Source organism: Phasianus colchicus, chromosome Z (genome assembly GCF_987193195.1).
Source record: "Phasianus colchicus chromosome Z, bPhaCol1.hap1.1, whole genome shotgun sequence".
Taxonomy (NCBI): Eukaryota; Metazoa; Chordata; class Aves; order Galliformes; family Phasianidae; genus Phasianus; species Phasianus colchicus.
This window is the reverse complement of record NC_143476.1, coordinates 27,905,874-27,932,821: the sequence shown is the minus strand read 5'-3', so window position 1 is coordinate 27,932,821 and position 26,948 is coordinate 27,905,874. Positions and strand designations below refer to the sequence as shown.

At 36.0% G+C, this 26,948-nt stretch overlaps 1 protein-coding gene across 6 annotated transcripts in view; it reads right to left on the bottom strand.

Annotated features, from left to right (window-relative positions):
- MCTP1 (multiple C2 and transmembrane domain containing 1) overlaps nucleotides 1-26,948 on the bottom strand; it is a 262,362-nt gene that overhangs the window by 100,158 nt on the left and 135,256 nt on the right. For all 6 annotated transcript variants that reach the window (XM_090132421.1, XM_090132417.1, XM_090132418.1 and 3 more), the window contains 3 exons: nucleotides 25,793-25,923; nucleotides 13,514-13,700; nucleotides 8,426-8,519 (listed from right to left, as the gene is read on the bottom strand). In XM_090132421.1, the coding sequence (XP_089988547.1) occupies nucleotides 8,426-8,519; nucleotides 13,514-13,700; nucleotides 25,793-25,923 (412 nt within the window). The remainder of the gene's footprint in view (nucleotides 1-8,425; nucleotides 8,520-13,513; nucleotides 13,701-25,792; nucleotides 25,924-26,948) is intronic.

The following is a 26,948-nucleotide window of genomic DNA, read 5'->3' as shown; positions in this document are numbered from 1 at the left end:
ATAATACAATAAAAGGCAATGTCCTTAGATTTGCTTAGTCTCTAGGCTCAGGAAATCCAGGAACTTACAACATATACTCATCATTGGGTTATTGCCAAACCAGTATCTTAAATACAATGCATATTTTAACTAAGCCATGCAACTTTTGAGTAGTTAATGAAGTTGGCAATTGAAAAAAAAAAAAAGAAAAAAAAAGTAAACCCTTTTTATTTCTGTACTAAAGAAAGAAATGTGTTCAGAAACGTATGTGATATCTAGCTAACAGTCCTAAAAGTACACTCTAAAACTTTCAATTAGACTTGAGCTGCCTAAGCTCAACTACATCAGTCTAAATTGTATCATTATCACAAGTATGTCCTCTACTACAAACTGAATCACAACTGTCATATATCACCTTGTATCATCTGTCACATGTCAAGAAATTTTACCCAAACCTATGTGTCTACTGAGGCTGCTATAACTAGCTTCCTAGTCTGTGCCCTTCAGAGGACTTCAACTTCTGATTTGATGACTTCAGAGGTACTTAAGTTTATTGATCAGGATGATATCCACAAACTGCATCCAAATATAGCCCTAAATGTGTGTGCTTAGTGCTGTGCAAGAAATGATAAGACCATCGCCTGGCACTCACACATTACAGCATGCTCCCAGCATGACTAAATCCAGCACTTACGATTCTGAGTAATCCTATGACCTTAGTGGGACTAATCACTATTATGTGTGGCACTGTTTGTAGGAATTCGTAAAATGAGTAGGTAGTAAAACCAGTGAAGTACACCTTCCCAGTGACTGAAATCAAACCTGCAGTAAACCTCAATAAGAAGTCAAACAAATCTCATTAATCCACTCTGTTACTGTAATGTCACGTGCTTTCTGAACTCTACTTGTAGAGTTCTAGAGGCTCCTAAAATGATGAAAATAAAGTGCTAATTTAAATAATCCTCATAATAATTTAGAAGAGAAATCAGCCTGTATTTTGATGGATCATTCTCACTCTTTTCTCCCCTTTATTCATTACAGTCTCATACTCCCAGAGAATTACACCCAGAAGGTATTGCACTTCATACTGTAAGCTCCTGCTTAAAAAAATTAAAGAACTACTTGTCTTTTGAAGCTTCCCACTTTATTTATTATACCACAGATTGCAACTAGTTTCACAGATATCCATTTTGTGCAATGCTGTATTGCATTTAATGTTTCAGCAGTCAGCAAGACCAGAGTGCAAACTGAGATTGCTGAACTTAGATCTACACAAATTATTTTACTTTCTTCAGCAGTGAATCCCTTACATTGAACGCTACAAATACAGGAAGCCCTTGGCTTATATCAGGAGTGCAGAAGGACGGGAATCGGAACAACTTTTTTTCTCTTTAAAGAATATGCAATACACTTTTTTTACTATTAAAAAGACTTAAGTAGTGACAATGTTGAATTGCTTCTCGAAATAATTAGAAAATGAAAACAGTAAAACCCCAAACTATTTTATCTTTTGATTCATTTTCCTCAAGCAGCTACAGCATCACATTATCTAACAGTTCTGTTGTGTTCTACAGCTAGGAAAGTTTGGGAAATGACTGTTTCACAAATTCAAAGACTACTGTATTTCCATATTCCTAGATAAGCAGGCTTGTTATGCTCTACCTAATTAGCAAGCACAAAAGATGTTAGGTAACTTGCAAACACTTAAGCACTGATGTTGTATGCCTAACAGAAATCTAAGTAGTGCATTCATTTCAGAGACATGCGTTGCTGCAGCCCATCTTCCGGGCTCGAGGTGATGTAAAGTGTCTATACAGGTTCTATATGACGTCAACCCCAGTGGGCAATAGGTCCAGCCAAAACAACAAAGTGAGTTTCACCTCCAGTTCAACTCCCAGAGTAACACTTTTTCTCACCACAGGTTGAATGATGCTACCAATTCAAATGCTAGTATTTTATAGAAGACAATATATGAATGTGTAAATGACATATAAATGCATAAAAAGAAACGTTAACTGAATGTTAGAGCTCTCAAATTGCAATACAAGATGATTTGAATTTATGGTCAAGTTAAACATGTGTGCCTCCTTTCAAGGGTCTCTGAGGAACAGAGCTGTCCAACAGAATGTTTTGTTTCCTGGTAGACTACCTTCCCAATACAAATATTCCCAGCCGTTCTTGAAAACAAGAACGTCAACTTGACATTATTGAACTTCAGTGCTTACTTTCTGGCTCCACTTGTAATCAAATTATTTCCCTTGATCAATAGCTATCAGAGCTAAAATTTGCATTTCTTGTTTATCATGCTTTGTACAACTCTGATGTTCTTTGACTACAAAACTCTCCAGAAGATCACGTCAGCTATATATAATGTAAAAAAAAAAGAGACTGTAGGAATCAGACATAAGGCAACACCCATATTTTATGCAGTAAAATAATTCCCTATTTTAAGCAGGCAAAAACACCTATGCATAGTTATTAACATTATGCCATTCTGTTTTCAGTCTTTGAGAGATCAGCTTGTAGCAAACGAAATTTAAAAAAATAATCAAACCATCAGTCATCATGCAATGATTCTTTTTTTCTTAGTCAGAACTGCCATGGACTCTGACAAGTAACTACCACTGATGTAATTGCTTTCCAGAGTTGGTTCAAGCCAAGAAGCATATGACAGATCTACTTGTCCTCTGAAAAACGTACTGCAATTCATAAAGATTAACTTGCAAGGACTGCAGATAGCATGGGGCTAGATCCCCATCAACCCTGTGGAGATGCTTCTCCTCCATCTATAAAAAGCATACATTGATTGAAATTCAAAGTCACAAATAATTTCCTAATTTCATTTTTTAACATTTTCTCAAAAGAAAAGGAACCATGTGGCAGATTAAATATAGATTAGAATCTAACAGTTATCTGTCATTGATCAGTCTAGTAGTTATATAAACTGGTAGAAACCAGCTCCAGCATATGCTAGACTATGAATCGTTTTTAAGCAGGCCGCCAGTAGACTATCAGTTTTATTCTGGACTAAGTATTTGTCTGTCAGTCAAATTACAATATCAAAATGGAACTAAATTCAGAAAGACTAATAAAAATGTTTTGGACAGTCTGGAGATTTAATAGTAGATTTCAATTCCAGTTCTATTTCAAAAAGCCAAGCTCATAGGCCATAATTTCACAAAGTTCAACCAAGTTTAAGTTGGTTATGAAAGCTGAAATATCGTTTGAATATTTCATTGGTTATTAAGGTTCTTCTCTAATGCCTGCCATGCCTGTCCAAGTGTGTCCCCGCAGTCAAAAAAATGCCTTTATTTTGGGGAAAGACAAGACAAGACACCCAGTTCATGACTCTGGGGGGCAGTGCCACTCATGCAGACGCTAATGTCACTAATGTTGTTCCAAGATCCCTGCCAGCCAGCTGCCTGCAACAGAGCAGTCAGTCTGACCTTTGGCCAGAAGGAGGAATGGCTCAATAGCACGAGAAGCTGCCTTATCTAATGGATTAAGCACAGGACCCAAGCCAAATGCCAGCTTTGACAAGGACTTGCTCTGTGGGCCTTAGCTGAGTCAGTTAACCTTTCCTAGTTTTCCATCTTTAAAGTGGAAATGATAATTCTTCTTCAGCAATGTTGCTGCAATCATCTTGCAATGGTCTGATTTCATAAATGCTGAAGGCATCTTATCAAGCAATTCAGTGCAGTGCTACAACCACTCTCAACTCATTTCCACAGAATATTTAAAGAAAAGCGGATACATGTTAATAATTACAAATATTTTTTTCTGAATATTTAATTCTAAAAGGTAGTATTAATAAAAAATGTCTTTTAAATTCTTACATATTGCCATTTGTAACTTAAAACTGCTTCTTTTAATAGGAAAAAAAAGGTTGGTTTTGAAGTACATTATATTGGACTAATGTCTCCAGGTAAACAACAAAGGATCATCAGATGAGATTTCATCTACCCCAGAATACTGCCTATCTAATAGATTTAATTATTTTGTGAAGATAATTCAAGTGTATATTAAATTCTAAATGCAGTAATCGACAGAGCAAATTGCTTTTGGAAACATATTTCCAAAGGGTCTCTGAATTTATTCCTTCTATTTTATATGTACAGGCTTCCATACCTTTTTGAATTTAACATTTGTGTACATCATTCTGACATTTGCTAGCATTTGAGGAACAATTTCCAAGACTATTTTTGCACGCAACATATTAGGACATTTTAGTAGAACAGATTTTAGAAAAATCATTTACATTCTGCACGTTTAGCCATCTTGGTGTCTTCATTCTACTTTCAAATATTTCAATCAAAATTTTAACATGGGATTTACTTAGAAAGAAGGCTGAATATCATTTTCATACAAAGAAAATAAGACTCACTTTCTATGCCTGCTTCTTTTCTTCAAAGGTGGAGAAACCTGAAATGCTTTTTTTTGACTGCAAACATAAAAATCACTGAGCTCTTCAATAAAATCTGTCTCAAATATCAGGTTCTGAAATCTCAGTACCCCCCAAAAATGCAGACATCAGACTAATAACAAGGTCAGAAATACAAATAAATTAACTTCTAATGAAGACTGGAGACACAGTAATCAAAGTGTTAAAAATTCATTTCATGCACATCTCATTTGCCTCTTAGCTGATATTTATCACATAATTCTGTGAGAAAGTAGAGGCCTAAGATGCTCCAGATAAATGTCTCAATTAATTGTACAGAGATAGCCCTCTTTGAGCTGAACCAGAGCTGTGAGCTCTTTATTAAAAGCACTATTCTGTAGCCTGTAACCTTGTTCCTTGACTCCTCTCTAGTTTCCAATTTAAACAAGTCCCCATGCGGCCCGCTCTAAAGGGCTTTGTCTCCCTGTCATTGTTAAGAGAGCCGAGGCATCCTGGAAGTGTGAAATCAGACCTCATGAGCTGAACGGTTCCCCAGGGAACGCCGGACCGCGCAGAAGGTCAAAGTCATGGGCTGGACCATCTGAAAGCGTCTGATCGCCGGTCTGTGACACAGCAAGCAGGGTGGGGGTGGGCAAGGGGCAGGCAAGGGGGCTAGAATGGAACATGTCTTAATTAAAGCCCGAAGACAGCAAAACAAACTGTTTTCCAGGCTGACTGTCACAAGGAGCTCAGATTTTGCTCTGCTAATGAATCTGAGTTGCTAACTATTATTCTTCAAAATAATAGGACTTGTACTGACGTTGATAAAACCTGTAGCACATCTTTTCCCACCATGCTTCCTTCTCATCATTAACAATGTGGAGCTATTTGATTTTATTTTGCATTATAAGGAAAAGAATAAATGTATATGACCCAATAAAGGAGATGCAAAAAACTTTTTAAACAGATTATGTATTAAATTCAAAGATCAACTGACATGATGAACCCACTATATATTTTATGGCATTATCAGAGTACTTTCTAATTTAAAATTTCTTCATTATAACCATTTATGAAATTATGCCAGGCTGTATGTCTTCTGGAGGACCAATAACAGAGCAAGGGGAGAGGGAAAAATACAACTCCTTTTATCCAAGGTTACAAGAAGAAAACAGCCTGGCACCAAGTAGCATCAACACAAAAGCTTCCTTCAGGAAGAGAAGAAAATGTAAATAAGTATAGTCAATAATTTAATTCCATTTGTTAGATTATAGTTTCAAAACAAAAGCCATATAAAAATATATGCATTTTATACAAATGAACACCTGCTGCAACCAAAATTTCCAACAGAACATCATTTTGTTTGGATGGCAGCCCTAGCATTATGTTTTGACATTAGAAAGAATGATCTTGAGATACAATTTTCCAGGTATAACATCCTGATAAACCAAACAGCACTCTTCAGTGCACTGGTCCTGCCAGAGGCCCTGTGTTTCAACTCCCTCGGAAGCAAGGGAAAAGCTTCAGGCACCCATCAGAAACCTCTCATCCTTCCACGGTAATCTGTTTCTCAGGAAAGTCACTTTACGGGTAGGCTGGATAGAGAGGACTCTCACTTGGTGTTTTTCTCATATATTTTTCAAACCCATTAATGACAATCTTATACAGCACTCCATTTTCAGACTGCTAGTCACCATTTTCTCACCTGCCCACATCTAAACACAAAAAATTTCAGTCTGCTGTGGCATCTTTTTCAAGTCGTTTGGGTATACGTGGGAGCTGAAAACTGAGACCTTAACCAGTATCCTTAATTTCTTTTTCCTCTTTTTTATTTTCCTCTCTCCCTCTCATTCTCCCTCTCTTTTTTAAAGATTTGTATTAACCTTAATGATTTGAACTGCACTGTCCAATGCTGGGCTACTGACATGGAAAAAAACCTACCCTCAACTATCAACAGTTTATTAGAGCCTTAACTGAAGTGACCTACTGTAGTAGAGCTCAACTAAACAAGGCTATGGCTTTCTCTATAAAGAAGAAGAATTGAGGGTTTCATTAAAAAGTAATTTGTACTTTTTAGTCATTCATTCAATAGGAGCCTCAATTGTTCTTTATTCACACAGAGTTAATACAGTATTACAATGCTTCTCAATGAATGTACGGTAACAAAAGAAAAAATTCACATCTTTAAAGGAATCTATGTTTATGCTTACTGATGGAATATTATGAATTTTGAAAATCCATTAAGCCCAAACTAGCAAATGTTTGCTTACTACTTCATATGAAAAGATTTTTGAAAGTGAAATGGGATATGTGCAACAGAAAGGAAACAGAGCAACTCATACAAGTACTATACAGGCACTTCAGCTCTTCAGACTCAGAGGAAGGCAAAAGATAAACTGTGAAAAATGGATGTATTAGGAAGAGCAAACTATGCCTGAGCTTCTACCCATCTAAACCAATCTTTAGTTGCATGTCATGCTACTACTGACATTTTCTATGCTGACTAGTAATTATTGCTCAGCTGCATAAAGGAGAATGGCCAGGCTTTTTTTGTAATTTTTGCAAACTTTTTCTGACAGTCAGCAAATGACTGCTCAGAATAATTTGTAAATATTCCTCCTCAAAGTTTAATCTAAAATCATCTGTACATGTTCACATAAATTAATTTCATTAAAACCATTTTTTCTCCTTTCAAAATATCCAATACTATTATCTGAACTATGCAAGCATTTCTGTTGTGTTTGAATGCACAGCCTTTTTAAAAAGCATATATAATGCATAATGCTAGTGAACAAAATACTCAGGATGTGGGCAAGATATTGAGTATTCTTTTCAGTCTTCCTCACTTTCACTCTAAATATAATACCTGGAAATTTTTGGTAGCTCTCTACATCTTTAATTGAATAAAATGTATTTCCAAAAAATCTGTTCAACCAGCACAAATGACATGTTGATCTGGAAAAGTCGAAGACTGAACGAGGTCAGGGACTGAATTATCCCATTTGCCCCTGAATAACTTAATCTCTCTCTCTGTTCAGACCACATTGGATTATAAGGTCAAAGCAGAGTTAGGAATCTTTAGAAGCATTTCTCCAACCTCTCTGAAAATAGAATCCGTTATTTTGTGTGCCACAAACTGGAAGATCAGTTTCAGCAATAAAATGTTTATTCTGTTGCCTTATATAAGAAAATCTACTCATGCCAATTTGCACAAAACAATTAAAAAGTTATTATCTTGCTATGTATCTCTACCTGTTCATGTAGAGAACATTTATGTTCAAATTGCACTCAAACCAGCTACATCAGGATAGTTTGCTTTTTACTTTCCTTTCTTTAAGAAAACAAAGATGGCTATTTTCTGACACAGGACAAGCTCACTTTGCTTCACCCAACTTATGCAGTATGACCGTGATTCTACTTTCAGAATGCAACTTCGATATTTCCAAGGAAATATGGCTGGTATGGCTGAAATAATTTTGTTTTGTTTTGTTTTGAAAAGAAACAGGTTCAATTATCCCATCAGTCCAAAATTTAAAATAGAAAAAAAAATCTTATTTCCCTTCTTAAGCAGACAAGCACTAGTTAAAGGAAACTTAACATTTCTTTGACATATTTGAAACCAACAAACAGCTTTGCTAAATATCTGACAGGGAACAATTACTTTGGCAAAAACTTCAAAGTTGTATACATATGTACCAATTTTCATTTACCTTTTCTATTACATTTTGCTCTAATTTTGAATATTTGGTATTTTTGTATCCACTAGAGAAAGAAATCTGGAATATTTATCTCACGCAATTTTTTGCAGAACCTCTGTTGGAGAAAAATGCATATTTCAGCCTTCTCAGCAACAACCTATGTTAGCCTCTGCTAGCATTAGAATGACTTGCTGCCTTGTTCACATGTTTTATTTTTATGTCTGATGATTTTTTAATGAGGAGAAGGTGAGACAGAGCAAGCAGACAATAAGAGTTGCATAATCTTCTGTTTCAAATATATTTTGCAATCTGTAAAAAGGCCCAGTATTATTATATTTACAGTCACAGAAACTAAAGGAATCCTTGCCTGTAACATCAGCTGCCATCAATGCTTCTGCTCGAATGACTTTTACCTGAAGAAATCCCACATCCTTCATGTTATGAAACATCCTCATTGGACTCTGAAAAATAATAACATATATACATATATATAGTGTAATTCTAGACTGCAAAACAAAATTAAAGCAATATTGATAGTATCTTCCCTCTTTTAGATGTAAGTCAGAGTACTTCTAACACGCTCATACTTTTACATACTACTTTCTGAAGAACATATAATTGTGCTTCTTTTGGTATTTTGCCATTTTAACATACCAATCAAAAACACAAATGAAAAATTATGAAATAATTAAACATACTAATTCTGCTTACTTAAACTCTTAGTAGTGAACTGGCCATCAGAATTTTACTATGTATCAGGGTGTTAACAAAATTAATACAAACTACACAAACAGTCTTTCCTCTCCCTGGTTACTTCTGTGTAATCTGTGCTCATATTTTCCCTTTGATAGCTCCAATAATATTAACAGTGACTTGGGACCAATATTACTTTCATTGTACTTGATCATTATATGTAAGCCTGCATGCAGCATGTATGCAGCAAGTAATATGAGCAAATACAAGAGAATATTCTAGCAACTTAATAATCCTTATAACAATCGCAGGCAAAAAAGACTGAAAAACATACACAAGAAGATAGTTCTATTTACATGGCAAAATGCTTTTACTATAAATCTTTTCTTCTACCCTTAGTTTATTCAATATCCATATGTATTAAAAAAAAAAAAAAGGAAGGAAAAATGAAGAGCAGACTAACAATTGGATTTACACACCCTGTATTGTTTTAGAAAGCTGCTTGGAAACTGCATTCTGTTTTATTTTTTTCAAATGCCTAAGTGTAATAATCTGGGAATATTGCAGTATCTGAGTATGTTATGCCAAAATTATTAACATCTGACTTTGAATATGATTTAAAAGTTGTTGAACTTCAAAAGCTGAAACTCCAAATGGGATTTTGATTATGCAACCAATTAACAGCAAATTTTACATTATCGTTTACTTTCTTCATAACCTATGAAATAAAATCCAAAAGGGGAATCTAAAATTACATTTTGAAGTACACTTTAAATCATATATTTCATCAAATTTTTAAGTTTCTACAAGTCATGTTGATGAATGGTATCACCTATCCTTATTTTAAGCATTTTAACATCTAAAATATTAGAAAAGGCCACAGGTATGCTCTGCAATATTTTAATTAGTTATGTAAAGATACAGCAGCATTTGAAGCCTTTTCTACCTGCTGCTGCAGTCTAGATTCCTAGAATATGCAACCGTCAGGTAAACACAAGGTCAAAATTCTGAAATACATCATGAAGTCGAAACTGACTGTTAAGGAAAAACAGAATAACATCACTTATCTGAAAATCATAGCTGCTGCTTAAAGGTAATATCATATATTGCAAAAATTGGAATATGTTTATGTATAGATAACATACTCATTAAAATGTTAGACATATAACACACATTGCTGTATTTCTGTTAATAAGACAATTGTAGCAGTCAGATCACACTTTGATATTTATTTCACAAGCCCCATTTGAGTACTTATTGTTTACAGTGAAGGTTTGACCTTGGTATCCTGAATCCAGTTAAGTGCAGTATCACACATGCAGAATATATACAAATATACACATGCATGTTATCACAGCATAATCATTTACAGTTTTTAATTGTATTTAGTATGTTTAACATCAGAAATAGGGCTTAAAACTACTGGTAGTCAGCTTCAATCAGCACACACTCAATCCTCTGCTTATGTGCTTACAGACAAGCTGAGAGTGGCAGAAGTGGTGGTACAGATAGCAGTGCTGCAATTCAAAAGCATGCTGCCACTGGCACCATCTCTCACAACAAAATGATCAAGGTTTGGAAGCTTCTTACCAGGGCTCGTACTGTAACAAATAATTCTGCTCTAGTACCAAGATGGAAGTGAAAGGATTTACAAACAGGTTTCCACATTTTACCTAAGTTTCTGAATAACCAAAACAAACAGCTAGCTTCAGGAAGAAAACAAAGCAAAAACCCAAACATGAATCAAGACAAACAAACAACTGCTCCCCTTCCAGCAAACTGTACTGAGGATTTCCCCAAAATTACACCCTGCAAAATGCACATTCTGCCAAAAAAAAAAAAAAAAAAGGCAAAAAAAAAAAAAAAAAAAAGCAAAAGCACTGGTACTGCATTTCACTTAGCTACCTTAGTTAACATCCCACAAAACAATTATTTTTGAACTTCAGTTTTAGAGATTCAGTAACTTTAGATTAATTTATCGTAAGCCGTGATGGTTGAGACTAGTTAGTGAAATTGTATACAATGCTACTATAGACTCTGGAAGAAGCAAATAATTTTAATGTATTACTTTAAATATGTAACTTTAAGTAACAATTTATCAGATAACACTCTGTCTTATTTACGATTAATGTTGAAGGCCTCAAAAACTGTATGGTTTCTGAAGCCTGAAATTTCCATAGCAGAGGAATCTGTGATTTGCAGCGAATCTTTTCAGCCCTCAATAGATGGGAAAAGATTGAAATGCTCTGGAGATGGGTCCTCTTTATTTTTTTAATGAAAGGCTGTATAATATATTTTCTGTATGGCTGCAGCAGCTGTCAGGGAGAGCATCTCAGTTCAGCTCTATTATGGGAGAAGCAATACCCCATCCTATGGCATCGAGATACACTGAGGGGCCAGTACTGATTGACAGCTTGTCACCATGACGTCTTATTCCATCTCTGTTATGGAGAAAATTAATGTCACACCACCAGCCTTATGACTCGCTGTCATCTTAGAACTGCTCACCTTTTATCAATGCTCTAAATAACATTTCAAGCCCATCGTCTCACGGTGGACAATCTGGTCAAGGGACATTAAATCGGATGACTGTGAAATGTCATAATAAAAATGGAATGCTAACAACTTCTTCTCTAAACTAGCTCCTCTGGTTTTTAAACTGTGACAAGGGGGACTGTGGGTTCAGCACACCCGTTCTGAAAAGGTCATACAATCTCTCTTGGTCTGTACCCATTAATGCGCCCCCTTCCTCACCCCAAAAGGAATTAATCTTTTCAGACAATTGTGGTAAAATAATGGTTCAAACAGTAATGCCTGTTTAATTTGTAAGGCTCTGATGTTCAGCTACAAATGGTTAAATGACAGTAATAGAGTCATTTTCCAAGGCTATTTGATCTGATGGTAAGGTCAGCTCATTAACTGTTTTTGGCTGTGGAAAGGGTGCAAAATATATTTCTCCAATAGAATCTAGATTTTTTAAGAGAACAAAAAATAAGCCCCAAAATACAGAGAACGAATGGAGGTAGTACATTTTTGCTAATTGCAGATTCATTCTTTTAATCTGCTCTGAAGAAGATATATGAATAGTAAAGATAAATCAAACATCAGTGAAATAAACTATTTGAATTTTGCTAATCCTTGTCTCTTCCTGCTGCTGCCCATAGGTCATTTTAATAAAAAACTGTAATATTTTTCAAAAAGAATGCTGTAATTTTTAAAAACATATAATGAGAAATTCTTTCTACTGTGATATGAACATTCTCCAAAAAAACCAAACCTTTTCAAACGCACACATTACTGTAAATATAAGAAAAATGACACACATCCAAAAATGTGGGAGAAAAGGAAATAAACAGATCCATCTTATGCTTTACACTGGGGAGAAAAAAAAAAAAAGAGTATTTATGAAAACTGATTAATAATACAGTCATAGCATGTTGCTATATTGCTTCTAAATTATCAAAACCATCAGTATCACTTGACTCTCATCGCACCCTCCCACAGCATAATCCACAGAAATATGGTATTGTTACATCTGGTAGCTAGAAGTATGTCACCTAAAAAATCTATCCACCAGAAATTTATTGTACTTCTAAAGATCTATTCTGACAACCACAGGCTGTCTTGGTGGCTTCCCAAATATGAAATAGTTCTCTTAATTGCAATTATTTTTCAGAGATTTTGTGAAATACTTTAGTTCTCAGTTGGTTTAGGAATATTATGTTTAGCCTCACTAAGTCACCTCTATTAAACTGTGTTTATGATAACACTATTGGTGTATGAGTTGTACAAGCATTAGCAGACAGCTGATTCAGTGGAGATAGCCAGAATAAATTTGCTGAAGCGCACATCCTGCTAATCTGTTTGAAGAATATTGTACAGCATTAGTACTAGCACTTCACGTTATCTGCACAGACTGATAAGGTACATCTTTATTAAATTCAGCTGTTGAAAGGATGTCAGTCATGGAATAGGAATATTTTAAAATCTAAAAAAAAAAAAAAAAAAAAAAAATTAAGCGGCTCTTTGTTAGTCAGAGCTTGGTTTAATGGCTGAGTGTCTAGAGAAGCCTTTCTAAACACCTGGCAGCATCGTACAATAAAAGCTTTGTAATTTTAAGTGGAAATAGGCTTCCCCCCCCCCTCCTTTTCATAGCTTCCCCCTCCTTTTCTCTGTGTGTAGTGAGACAGTTACTTTTAGTGATTTAGATATTAACAAATGCTGGAGTAAGAGCTCCCCTCTCTGTTCCTTTGATAAAACTGCAGAGCTGCTGTGTAATGTGAGGATGCTGGGAAATTAAAATAATTTGTTCCAGAATATTTTGAAATGGAAATGCTGCTTGAAACAATTATATTGATGATACAAAATACAGCTTCCCTAACATACAGTTAAAATCTCATCCTATAGGCACTACAAATCAGTTAACATAAGTACTCACTAGAAAGTGCACAGCCACTAAATAACCCCTTACTTATTTTGTGCTTGGTAAAAATGACCTGTAAGGCAACAAAATTAACTTCTTCATGTCATAAAGTCAGTTAAAAAAGCTGAAACACTATGTAAAAAATACCTTACAGTATACAGAAAATTTGCAGCCTTTTTGAACGTAACATTTCAGCTGCAATAATATTAATGACTAGTTTAAATGACTGTCATTGGTTGAACATTGTAAGGATGCATGGGATTTAGACTTCTTTCTCTAATAGTTAGTATTTATATAAGCAAACATTTCACAAACAAAGATCAAAAGAGAACTCCATACATATCTCTTCAGTATTTCCTCTCGCTCCTTTGGGTCCTCCAAGGAGTTGACGGAGAGATCAGAGATGGTGACTGCCGCTGAGGCTGTCAGAGTGACCAGCAACACCAGGCATCCTTCTCCCTCCTCCAGTGGCATCTCCAGCTTGTGAGTCTGTTCTTTACTTAAGGTTGACAGGTCAACCTGGCACCTAGAAACACATTTTTCATCAGTATATGGTTTTCATCACATTAAACAATAGTACAATGGCTTACTTGCATTCAGCTGCACAAACAACAACAACAACAACAACAACAACTGCAAATCAGTAGGAATTCCTTCTCAGCTTCTCAAAGGATTTCTCTTCATTTTCAGACTGTAGCGTTTGCCTTTTTTTAAAGCGATGAATATGAACATCAAATATACTAAAAAGAACATGTAGACACTAGAAACAAGGTTATCTAAAATGCATTACTTGAGCCCAGACAAAGAGAATTTTAAAAATTCACATTCAGACACAGATTGTGCTTTTTAATTTTGACTCTTGTATAAATATAACATGCAAGTTTGGGTACGAATATTTTTGATACCACTCATCTAGCAATAGTAAAAATCCCTTCTAACAGAAATAAAAGAAAAAAAAAATTAATGTGTGGACTTAACTGTGATGGAGTCAACATGACTGAACACACAAAAGCAGGACTAGAGCACCACCCAAAAGGCTCAGCTCTCTTGCAGTAAGCTGTGCATGGCTCAGGGTCAGAGCCTCATGCAAGCATCCAGGATAAAATCTGATGCCACAAGCCCCTGTATAGTAAGATGTCTCATGTTGTAATGAGCAAGGACTGCTTATAACTTCACAAACAGTGTCTGAAGACAATCCTCTGTGCTTGATCCCTCTCTGAATAACCCTGGCTGCACAGGTTGTACCATGCACTGAATTAATGAAGAATGGCTCCATAAGCGCCAGCCAGCAGCCTTGCAGTTGTTGAAATATCTTCAGAAATAAAATATAGAACTATTAAAGTAAAAATGTTGTTCTTGCTAACAAGGAGCTGACCAAAAACTGTTTAATTAGTACAGTCTGTAAACACTTTGTGAATACCTTTAGAAGTATTAATATTTTTGTGTCTATACTTCATAAGTTTCAACTTTTCTAGATTGCGACTTTGAACATGCCTTGAAATTCAGTGCCTGTGCCTCACAGAATGCCATCCTGCCCTGTAAAGTAATTTCTGTGAAAAAGCACTGTTAGGAATATTTCTACTTTAAGTATCTTCAGTAAGGTTTTGCCAATTCATTACTCTGAATAAAAACAAAACCAATATTTAAGTAAAGTGTATGAATTCATTCTATATTTAGTTAACTAACTGCATACTTTACTTGTAACAGCGATTATGTAATGTGACGAATACGTGCTCTATATGCCTCTCTCACTGAACTAATCATCTAGCAAACTCTTTCCATAAAATGTAAATTGATTTTGAAGAGAAAGTTAACGTGGTGACCACAGGGCCAATAAACTGAAAAAAAAGGCAGCAGACATGAATAAATAGGCATTTATGGATAGGAAATAGCCAATTATCAGAATAAATTCATCCTTAAACAACAGGCACTACACTACTGCAGGCAGATTAGATTTGCTAAAGGAAAATTTTATTAAAAAAACAAAAAAAAACAAAAAAACATTTACTGTCTTTTATGTTGCTGTCAAAATTAAACTACTATAAAGCTCATGCAGTAACAAAGTTTAATTATTTTACAATGAGAAAATTTGAAACTGATAGTGAGTTTAGTGTTTTCCTTTCCTTCATATATTCTGTTTGTATAGTCTTTATATATTCTGTATATGCTGTTTATGAGGGGGGATAGTGATAGGCCAAGGGGGAATGGTTTTAAACAAAGACAGGGCAGGTTTAGGTTAGATATTAGGAGGAAGTTTTTCACACAGAAGGTGGTGACACACTGGAACAGGTTGCCCAAGGAGGCTGTGGATGCCCCATCCCTGGAGGCATTCAAAGCCAGGCTGGATGTGGCTCTGGGCAGCCTGGTCTGGTGGTTGGCGACCCTGTGCATAGCAGGGGGGTTGAAACTAGATGATCATCGTGGTTCTTTTCAACCCAGGCCATTCTATGATTCTATGATTTTGAACTCTCTGGAAGATAAGGAGTTAGAAGTGAAATTAACAAGACTAGCAAGATACTAAAAGTGCTGCAGTCAGTGCAGGTTAACAATCCAAGTTTCATACCTATACACCGGCAATTAGACTTCTCTTTTGGCTGCAGTGAAGGTTGTAATGCTCTCCTTAGGATAATGAATAAGTTTGACTGCTTGATTATGTTAAAGTAGGTTAAGATGACTCTAGTACTAAATATTATCACAGAATTGCAAAATCATTAAAGTTGGAAAAGACTTCTGAGATCATAGAGTCCAACCACCAACCCAGCTCCACCATTCCCACCCACCATCTCCCTCAGTGCCACATTCACACGGTTTTTAATCAGCTCCAGGAACAGTGACTCCACCACCTCGCTGGGCAGCTTGTTTCAATGCATTATCACTCTTTCAGAGGAGAAGTATTTCCTAACATTCAACCTGAACCTATGAGGTTGCAACTTAAGGCCATTTCTTCTAGTTTATTTCAAAGCAGATATCTCTCAGAAAAGTCTCTGCAACAATATTGCAGCCCTAATCAATTACTATTGGAAGAACCACCTTAGACTCTACCAAGGTCAGTAAAATCATCAGAAAGTCATTACAATACAAGTAATGCAGAAATAATCCTTCTCTCACTCAAATACAGAAAACAAAAACGATGCCCACTCAAAGCAAAAAGACACCAAACACAAGCACTGTAGAATTGCAATGAATGTAAAGTTACAGGGTTTATGTCAAAGCTACAAGCTTCAAGATCTCAGGAAGTTACAGCTCTCTTTGCAACATCACAGTACCTGCTATTCTTTGTTTAGGTTATAATAAGCTGACAGTCCAATTCTGTGTGACTTTCCTGCAGGTATAAAAATAGTCTGACTTGCACCATATCTATGGGAGATTAACTGCAAAATGTGTCTCTGTTGTCTTTTTGACGCATCTCCATGAATCAGTTTGTTATTTCCTAAAAGCATACAAAGGGGTTGGAAGTGACATGGAAATGTTTTCTAGTGAAATCCTTTATCATTTTACAAGAAAAATATCCTCGGAATACTTTTTTATTGATTATGATTATTTCATAAAAATCAGAGATTATTTCATTATAGAATGCCACCACTGTGCTCTACAAGAATCCTGGTAAAAAGCACCAACATCTTTACTAAGTCAGGTGAAAGCGTATTTCTCATCCTGTTTCACATCCCCTCCTGTAGGAAAGGGGAAAACCCTGCAGGAGATGCAGCTGGCTTGCACCTCACTCACAGAAGATGCTGAGGCTTGAGGAGCATTGCCAAGGCAACTGCATTAGCAGCACACATTTCAATTCAAAGACAAAACATTCAATATACAATTACACTGTATGAACAATTGTGATTCTTTCCATTAGTAGCTTTTCCTAGAAAACAAACAAACGTTTCTTTTATACCAAATTTTTCTGAAAAAGAAAAAAAAATACTTTTCTTAGTTTTTCCTTTTCTTTGCATGAGAGCAAAACAGAGAAGGAAACCTGTTCATTAAGGTATTATTTAAGCTCTAAGCCTATCCTGGAATAACTAACATCAGTAGTAAAATCTACCAAACCTTTTTTCTATTGAATTTTCCTACAAAGAAAGTTGTTTTTTTTGTTTTTTTTTTTTTTAAGGTGACTTTTGAATATTTCAATTTCTTATCACGCTATCATTTATATATTACTGGTGAGAGGAAAAGTTCAGCTTTGGTGAAGTGATGAGCCTGAAAATCTATGGCAAAAATAGCCATTAATTCCAGAGACAGATTTTCAAGCATGGCTGTATATCACCTTCAGTGGATGTTAGCTTTTAGGATAGTCTGAGTATTTTCAATACTCTTCTACTCCATGTTATGAGGTCCTTCCAGTGCACAGCTGCGACTATGCTTGAAGTGATGGGAAGGGACAATGGAACAATGCCCCTGGTTAGATGACATGTCCAGGATAAGAAGTGGAGATATATCCTCCCACTCCATACAAATGAACACTAACAAGCAACACCTGGATCTGGATTTTCAGGTCTGGAGACAAGCGAAGGGAGAAAAAGTCAGGTAAGAGTGCCAAGTTCATACACCAAATATAATAAGTAGCTGCGAAAACATGGTGCAGTTACCAGAAAGAAGGATTTGAAGATACAGGGGGAATCCAATACTTCCTCTGAAAATGTCTTCCGTGTGTTAATTACCCAGACTGCTAGGAACAAGAATTTCTGATTTATTTTTAATTTGAATATATCTGGCCTTTGGTTCTTTTTATGCCTTTCTCTACTAGGTTAAAAAAGCCGTTGGTACCCCTTATTTTCTTCTAGTGAAGGCACTCACATACCATAAGCATATATCTACTTGATCTTCCTTTTGATATGCTAAACACCTCCAGCTCCCTATGTATTTCCTTGGAACACATCTCCTACAGCCCTCAAATGACTTTTTGTAACTTTTCTGATCCAGTGAATTTCTCCTGCATCCTTTTTAAAGTATGGAAACCAGAGCTATGTGTAGTATTTTATTATCAGCAGGTCTAAGAGACAAAAATCGCCTCCCCTCTCTAGTTCTAACAGAACCTGGAATGTAAGACCGCTTTGGCACCCTGGTGAAATATCCTTGCTAATGAATGAGATACAAAGGTAGCGACATGACATAGAAGGGCTCTTAAAAGCCAGGTGGCCAGGCAAGGGAGAGGCAGCAGATAGCGAGATCATTTTCTCACATGACAAAATAAAGCATAAAAGAGGAATTGGCACAATCCTAAGTGATAGGGACAGAAAAGCACCACTTGGCTACAACCCAGGTAACTTAATTATCGTCATGACTTGTTCAGAAAGACAGCCTTTTAACTCCACTGTGATCCAGGTCTATGCTGCTCCAAAGGACGCCCAGGAGAGGAAACTGTGCAATTCTGCAATTAGAACTGAGCTGGACGTACATCAGAAGAAGTGAGGCATGAACTGCTACAATTTGTGAGACTCCGTAGCCTTTATGTGCTGAGTAAAATGTTCCAGTAAAACCGGGAAACAAACGGAGAGCTGAAATTCTGCAAGGCATGACAGAAAATGATATGGCTCAAACAGACAGGAGTGCACTTACGTGAAGTTCTTGGAAGAACAAGAGAGTGTCGTTTTTAAGCAGAGAGATAATGAGAAAGAAACGAAATTACAGACCCCACATGGTTCTTGTGATAGGTGGTGAAGAGAGGAGACAATCTGAAAACCAGCAAAGTTCCCCAAGGCGCTGGAGTGGTGGCTCAGCTAAGTGGGACAGTGACAGGAAGTGTGACAGCAGCTGGGGAAGCTGTAAGGGCATTCGGGAGCCAAGCAGCAAAACATGAGAAGCAGAAAAGAGCCTTGCAGCATGTGGTAAGTCTGTCTGGATAATGGAAGTATGAAAGCAGCATGAAATACGGAGCAGCCTCACTGGCCAATGAGCCAGACCTGAATGCAGACAATTGCGTATGCTTAGCTGGAAGAAATACGGTCCATGCCACAAAATCCTGCTGATGGATTTTGAAATGACAGATCAACATTTTTTAAGCATAGCTCCTTGCCATAACACTTCAGATTTATGTCTGAAATTGTGTAGACAACAGGAAGGATTTGCAGATGTTTTATTAAGCGATACTTTCTATATAGTCTTTGCAGCACAGTTCATATGCTATAGACATGCAGTGTAAGTGCTATCATAGTGTAGTTTCTTAACCTCAAAATTAACACTTTTCTTTGCTAAACAATCTTTTGCTTTGAGAAACATTTTTTTCCCTACCCCGTTCTCCACTATGTGAGGTAGCCCAAATAACATTGCAAGATCTTTCACATGATAATAATCCATATCTTCCAGAAAACCTCACAAACCTGTATCTACACCACTAATTGTTCTCTTCATTTATTACCATGGTCACAGATCTCGGTAGCCATTAAACTAATCATTCTCCCTTTCACTTATTTCCTGGCAGAGTAATTTCCATATGCAGGACATACAAGACAGAAGGATATATTAATCCAGTGTGCATGTTCACGTGCAGCGTTCTCTGTCTCCATTACTACTAAATTTGTAGAAGTATACAGAAACAATTCTCAATAAATTTGTGAATAATACAATGTATGTTAAAAGAAAGTTGCTGAAGATGTTTAAGACAAAGACAATCCTTTCTTGCTTTTTAAAAGAATAGCAATGCCTTTGCATTATTAGGTGCAAAGACCAAATTTTAAGATGTGCTATTTACACCCAGCTCCCTTTGAAAACCATCAGAAATGGAGATGGACAAGCACATCTCAGGATTTGTCAAGGGCAGGCCTGCCAGAACCATTTTTAGATGTTAATGCTTTTGGCAATACATTCTTACACAGAGAAAAGCGTCTGCAATGATGTAACTTTAACCATCATGTATAATACGCACAGGCCATTGTTTGTATGCTTGTCTGTGTTTACACTGAACTGGTGTGTAATTCACACATATACACAAATCAAAACTCAAATTACAATAGACTATTAAACTATAAATATAAACTTTGAAAGTATCTTTCCAGAGCTACTGCAATATGCAGAAATTTTCAAACCACCATGAAAACAAAAATCAAAATTTATGTATAATTATAGTATTCTACCATCATATTAACATAGCAACAAATCCAAGAAAAAAAAAAAAAAAAAAAACAGCAAACATTTTCTTTCCAGAGAATTTTGCCAAACATATGCTTAGTGTCCATCCCTTAACTGTATACGCATGCAGGAGTATCAGTTCAGCTAAATACCACTATTCAGTTCTCTGCTTACAGCATTCAGGATCCTGTAGTGAAATTATGTAAAAGTTTGGGTAGAAAAACAATACTGAAAAAGGCATAAATATTTTATATAAAAATCCCATTTCAGTTTAGAGCTGTGAGTAGTATATCAGTGTGTCTTCAGATTAATAATGCAGCAGTATGGCTCTCATTGTGCTTCCTTTTATGTGCACCCAAAAACCCCTCTACTGCTTCACTACTATGAAAAAATTAAAACATAACTGATTAGCTGTTTAAAAAAATAAAACCAAAGTACTTAATTTTCAGTATTTTACCTTTAACATCCATTTTAAGAGGATGAAATTAAATACTGTATAGTGTGTACACATTTGCACAAACACAAGAGTCTGAATTTTAATGACCATGTTCAGAGAGATTATGGGACGTTTCACTTTTTTACAGGAATATTTAATAAATAGCTTTAATGAGTTTAAAATGCAGAAGGTCTTCTGCTGTTCTTCATTGGCATCGGATTTGATAAAACATAGTAACATCTACAGAAAATAGATTTATATGAAGTCCACAGATATTTCCTAACATAAGATAGGAGTAAAACTCAATGTCATTTTAAAGATAAACATGCATTTTTCATACCAATAAATAATGCTATAAATTCTGCTGTACTGGGATGCAAATAACTTCAGCTGGATAAAACTGCATGACATGGGATTTACTTATCCTGTTCGTTCACAGAAACAACTTGTTCTCTGACAGCACTCATTCTTGGCAATTTATTGCAGCTGTCAGCAGCCAATTTGTTCAGATTACTGCTCTGCATAAAGGTGTAACAATCATGAGGATTTATTAGCTGATTATCGTAAAGGTGACAGTCAGGATCGCCTTCGAAAATGCAGTTGATAAGGAAGTTTAATAATTACACAAAGATTAATATAATTTCACCTCCGTTTTGATCTTGGAATTATCCACATAAAATTACTGCAGTATGTGTTTTTAATCACAGTAGTATATTGACTCAATATGGTAATGGTTTACTCACTGAAAAAAGATGAATATTAAATGTACTCAGACTGAACAATATCCACATATACGTATGTATTTCTACCTATCAGATGAAATAATGACTAATACTGTAAGTTCTCGTAGAATCATAGAATCATAGAATCGCTTAGGTTGGAAAAGACCTTAAAGATCATTGAGTCCAACCATGACCTAACTCTAACAACCCTCTGCTAAACCATGTTCCTGAGCACCATATCCAAAAGGTTTTTAAACACATCCAGGGATGGTGACTCAACCACCTCCCTGGGGAGCCCATTTCAGTGCTTAACAACCTTTTCTGTAAAGAAGTGTTTCCTGATATCCAACCTAAATGTTCCCTTGAGCAATTTAAGGCCATTTTCCCTCATCCTGTCACCTGTCACCAATGAGAAGAGACCAACCCCGCTCTCACTGTAAGCACCTTTCAGATATTGGAAGAGAGCAATAAGGTCTCCCCGCAGCCTCCTTTTCCCCAGACTGAACATCCCCAGTTCCTTCAGTCTCTCCTCATAGATCATATTCTTCTAGTCCTTCACAAGCCTTGTTGCCCTTCTTTGGACCTGCTCCAGCACCTCACAATGGCCTTTCTGTACTAAGGTGCTCAAAACTAAACACAGTACTCGAGGTGAAGCCTCACCAATGCTGAGTACAGCAGCAGGATGACTTCCCTAGTCCTCCTCACCAGTCAATTCCTGATACAAGCCAGGATGCCATTGGCCTTTTTGGCCACCTGGACACGTTGCTGGCTCGTATTCTGCTGACTGTCCATCAGTACACCAAGGTCCCTTTCTGTCAGGCAGCTTTCCAGCCACTCCCCCCCAGGCCTGTAGGGTTGCCTGGGGTTGTTATGACTCATGTTCACTGGAATGTAAAAAGACTGCCTTAATAACTTCAAGGACTAATATTTTCAAAACAAAACATCTTTAGACCTTATGTCACTGGTTCTTAATTTTTTTGTTTAAATATTCTTCTGAAGAACACCAGAATTTGATCTCTAACTTCTTGCTGTGTGAAACTCAATTATGGTAAAGTTCCGTCATACAAATCAGCAGGTGAACACAAATACAGTCTTCTCCAACTTTTTGTATGACATCTTTTAGGAGGCTTTTGAATCCTAAAATAAACACTGAAATGGTTCTCAGACTTCTTTTAGGAGAGGTATTCTTAGATGGAAGCTCACAGTGCTCTACCTTCTTTATACTCACATGGGGAACACATGCAATTGCAACTCAGATGTATTTGATGAACACGTAATGCTCACAATTAAGAATGGGAATAAAGCAATCAGCATCTCATTTCAAGAACCACTACACGGAACTTGTCTGGATACCAAGATGAAGAAAGAACTTCATGTTAGTTCTGTGACAGTATATCTTTCGTCTTCTCTGACTTAGAATTTTTTTTTTTAAATTTCATTGAGGTGCAACTGAGACAAAATATGTGCTAGGAGAAATTATGACATAAATTATAAACATGAATAAAATGGCGAATTTAGCAGAGGGTGAGTAAGTCAATTCAGGGGGACTTCCAGTACCTGTCTCTGCAAGGCACATTGTGCTTGTCCTGTAATCCTCTAACCAGGCAGAAGCCTGGTAAACATGGCAGCTCCCACACTGTCACCACAGCCCCAGAGCACAACAGAGTTCAGCACCTCTGGTGTCCCATGAGCCAGCCACCACAAGCTTGGATGGGAGACTATGAGAGTGCTGCCATGAGAAGCTCACCCACACCAAGATGCTGAGGGAACAGGGATGCTCCTGTTTTCCATCTCCACAGTCAGTTTATTCTGAAAACTAAACTAGTTTTTGGGACACTCCATAGCAAAGCAGCTCACCATTTTGCACAGGAAATTCTAACGACCTTCTTGATGCTCCTAAACAACCTTTTTCAGACTATTTTCTCAACTTTCTGGTTTGCTGTTTTTTTCGATACGTAAGATCTCTTTCAACAGCTACAGCTTCTCCGTAACCATAGTTTGGTCAGATGAGAATTTCTCAAGACAAAATAGTTTTTACTCTCATTTAATAAAATTATTTCTATGTAGTACAGTAGCTTCTACTCGAACATTATTCAAGAAGGTAGAAAGATTATAACAAGATGAAAAAGATTATTCTCCATCACTGAGCTTATGCTAGAACACTACCAGGAAGACTTTTATTTTCTTCCTACATGTTTCCTGGACACCAAGTTAAAACATCTAGTTTATTTTATGTGCTTAAAAAAGCCATGGAACTTCGCTTCATGTGCTTTATAAAATTAATACATATTTATCACAGTATATGCAGAGAACAAGTCCTCAACCTTCAGAAACAGCCTCAAAATGAGAAACTGAGGTAGAAAGGTCCCTGGAAAGTAGAACTGTCAAGTGTCAGTGATTTTCATGCACAGTGACTCGAAAAGAGTATTAGGGAGGGTGAGTATTAAGACCTATCTTTGTGTTCAGATTGAGCTTGACAAATGACAAAATTTTTCATGGAAATCTTCATGGAGAGTAATGTGTTTGCAGGTTACATTATCCAGAGATGTGGTACCACCTGAAGGTGAAATGAGAGAAATGTCTGAAAGGACAAAGTGAAGAGGGATTATAAGCACACTGGTAGCCAGAAATGTCAAAAAAAATCAAGAGCAGAGAGATTTTGGTAGAAATACCATGGATTTTGTTAATGTCAGTTCAATACTGCAGAAACACCGAAAGAGAGCTTTATCAGAGGACAGACTTTTTTGGTATTTATACTATATAAAAAGTACATATCTAGGCAAATGAAAAATAACAAAATAAGATTAAAAAAAAAGTAAATAGAAACTAAATGCTCTGAGCATTTTTCATGAAAGAAGGATTTCCCATACTATCACATTTCATGTGCTTTAATAAAATGTAGAAATTAACTGATGCTTACTACTGGACATTCTTCAGTTACTAAAAAGAAACACACTCAAATTTAAGATCCTTCAACATTTTTATGAATCTGAAGAGCTATCTACATAGCGGTGTGCTTGAAGTTACAAATGTTCCTTATACTTCTCTAATTTCCCCACTGAATTCTTATTTAGATACTGGAACAAAAAATGTGTCTATTTTATGACATTCTCTTAAAAATACTTAAAATAGATTATTTTAATTACAGTAATAATAATAAGTATTGCTTTGATGATGGTGTTCTGAAATCATACATCAGAACTCCAAAACTCACTATCTTCTTTATCTTTTGGATAACAAAGTTAAAGCTAAGCAGAAAACAGAAACGAATTCCCAAGGTTTACCACATACTGAAATATGCCTAATCTATTACATTACTTTAAAAAATAGCCACTGCTGCCATATTTGATGATGAAAGTACAAAAAAAACTTTCAAGTATACATGAACTTCAAATATAAACATATAATCTCATCCATAGAGTTTTATGGTATAAAATAAAATTCCACCATGTATATTTTTGAAAAGTGTTTTTGTCCAATATTAAGGCTGTTTGTTTGCCAAACACTGCATCTTTTCTGACTTCCAACTATTTATGGTAGAATTAAACAGACTATATTATCTAACTGATTTAAAGAAACCTAAATAGATCCAAAAGAAGGAAAAGGTTTGTAGAAACATAAACACGTCTATAGGATTTCCATTCCTCATTTAAACATCCCCTAAAAGCAATCTTATTAGTTGGTAGTATCAGTTTCCCAATGAAAGCACCTAAACCCAGTGTTCTAAAAATCAAAGTACAGAAGACTGACAATTCTTCTTATTGAGAAAGTAAGGATATCTACTACAGTATGACATAAATACTTATCTAAGCTTTCAAACTATCACTGACTGTACAGCATCTGTAAGGCAGTTTTTTTTTCTCTCATTAGATAACAGCTAATGCCACTGTTATAAAATATTAGCATATATCATGTTCTAACACCGTAAAAACAAGCACAATCACACAAATTTCTTGAACTGCATGTAGCCCAAGAAGACTCTGATTTCATTCACCACGTAGATTAAAACAGTAAGAACAACATTTTGATGTTATGTGTGTATTACAAGTCATGAGAATTATTTCTCCTGCAAGCCATACCTTGTAATATGGAACTTGCTGCATCTTGATTAGACTTCTAATCATGAGATTTTTGTTTTGGAAAACCTATGCCTATCAATTGGTAAAAGCTGCCACCTACTGGTCAATACAAATTATTTTACACCACCAAAGTAAAGAATAAAATCAATGCAGCAAACTGTACTCATACTTTGTAAAAAATCCTCTGCCACCTTTAAAAACAAAGGAAAAAAAAAAAAAAGCAAGAACAAATGGTCATAAGAAACAGTTTCATCGCCAAGGCTCATTTTAATCATCTGCTCTCACCCCAAGAGAACTAGAAGGCTGTAACTGCACAAACCTGCCAATAAAATCATCCTTTTTGCCGGCATCTTTGTCCCACACGGTAATATCAATAATTCCACCTCGTTCTTCATAGAGATGAAAGTCAAACTGCTCCCTCCACTGAGGATTCAAAGTTTTTGGCATAATCTGAAAAGAGCAAAAAGAAAGTCATACTACATTGTGTAGGCATACTGTTTTTTAAATTTTAAATTTGATATTTAGAGTCTGTCCTTAAAGTTTTTTTGCAGTACAATAATCTTAAGGAGTGAGCATTTTAAAAGCAGTAATTAAAAAAGACTACTGGTCAGTTCTCTCATGCTTATGTGGCACATCAACAACCTCCAAAATCTTGCAGCCTGTCACCTTCAAAAGCATCCAGAACAAAGGGCTTACCCTGGGAATGGAACCATTTTTCTGTAGAATAATCATGCCCTACCTTGAGTGACAGTTAGCTACAAAGTGTCTCAGCCTAAAGGAAAACAAAGCACCTGAAATGACAAGTAGACGGTGACTGAAAAGACTTAAACAGAAACAATTTGATGATCTCCTCCTTCCCCAGCTTCAGAAACACTTGGAGAAAAATGATACCATGGCTCACACCTTATGGAAGAATATTCTTTAATTTTAAAAAACAAGAATTGGAGGAAAAAACTGGCAGAAGTCTGCAGGTTAATCCCTTTCCTTTGCAGGTCATATGGAAGTATTTTTCTGAATGGTTTTCAGACCAACTACTTCTCTCAAAAATCATACTTGTACTTCAACGGACTTCAGTCTATGTACTTGTAAACATGCTCTGCAGTACAGAAAGCTTACAATTTTTATAACCAAAATGCAAAAGCAGTTGTCACACCCATCCTAAGCAAAAACTGAAGCTGCTGAGTACCTTGCTTATGAAGATATCACTCTTTTCTGTGTTGATGAGTACCACTGCCTTGAAAAAATTTAAACATTAATAAAGATTAGGAGATAGTGGTGCTATTAAAATAATAAAGTTCTGAAAGCATGAGATTTTTTTGTTTTGTACATGGGAAGATACATGAGATTAAAAACAAAACAAAACAAAAACCCACATTTTTTTCAAACTGAGTAACATTATCACAAAATTGAGTGGCAACAGTGGTGAAAAAGTAGATAGATCTGTACTCTGGAGTGGCTAAGAGGAAACAAAAACA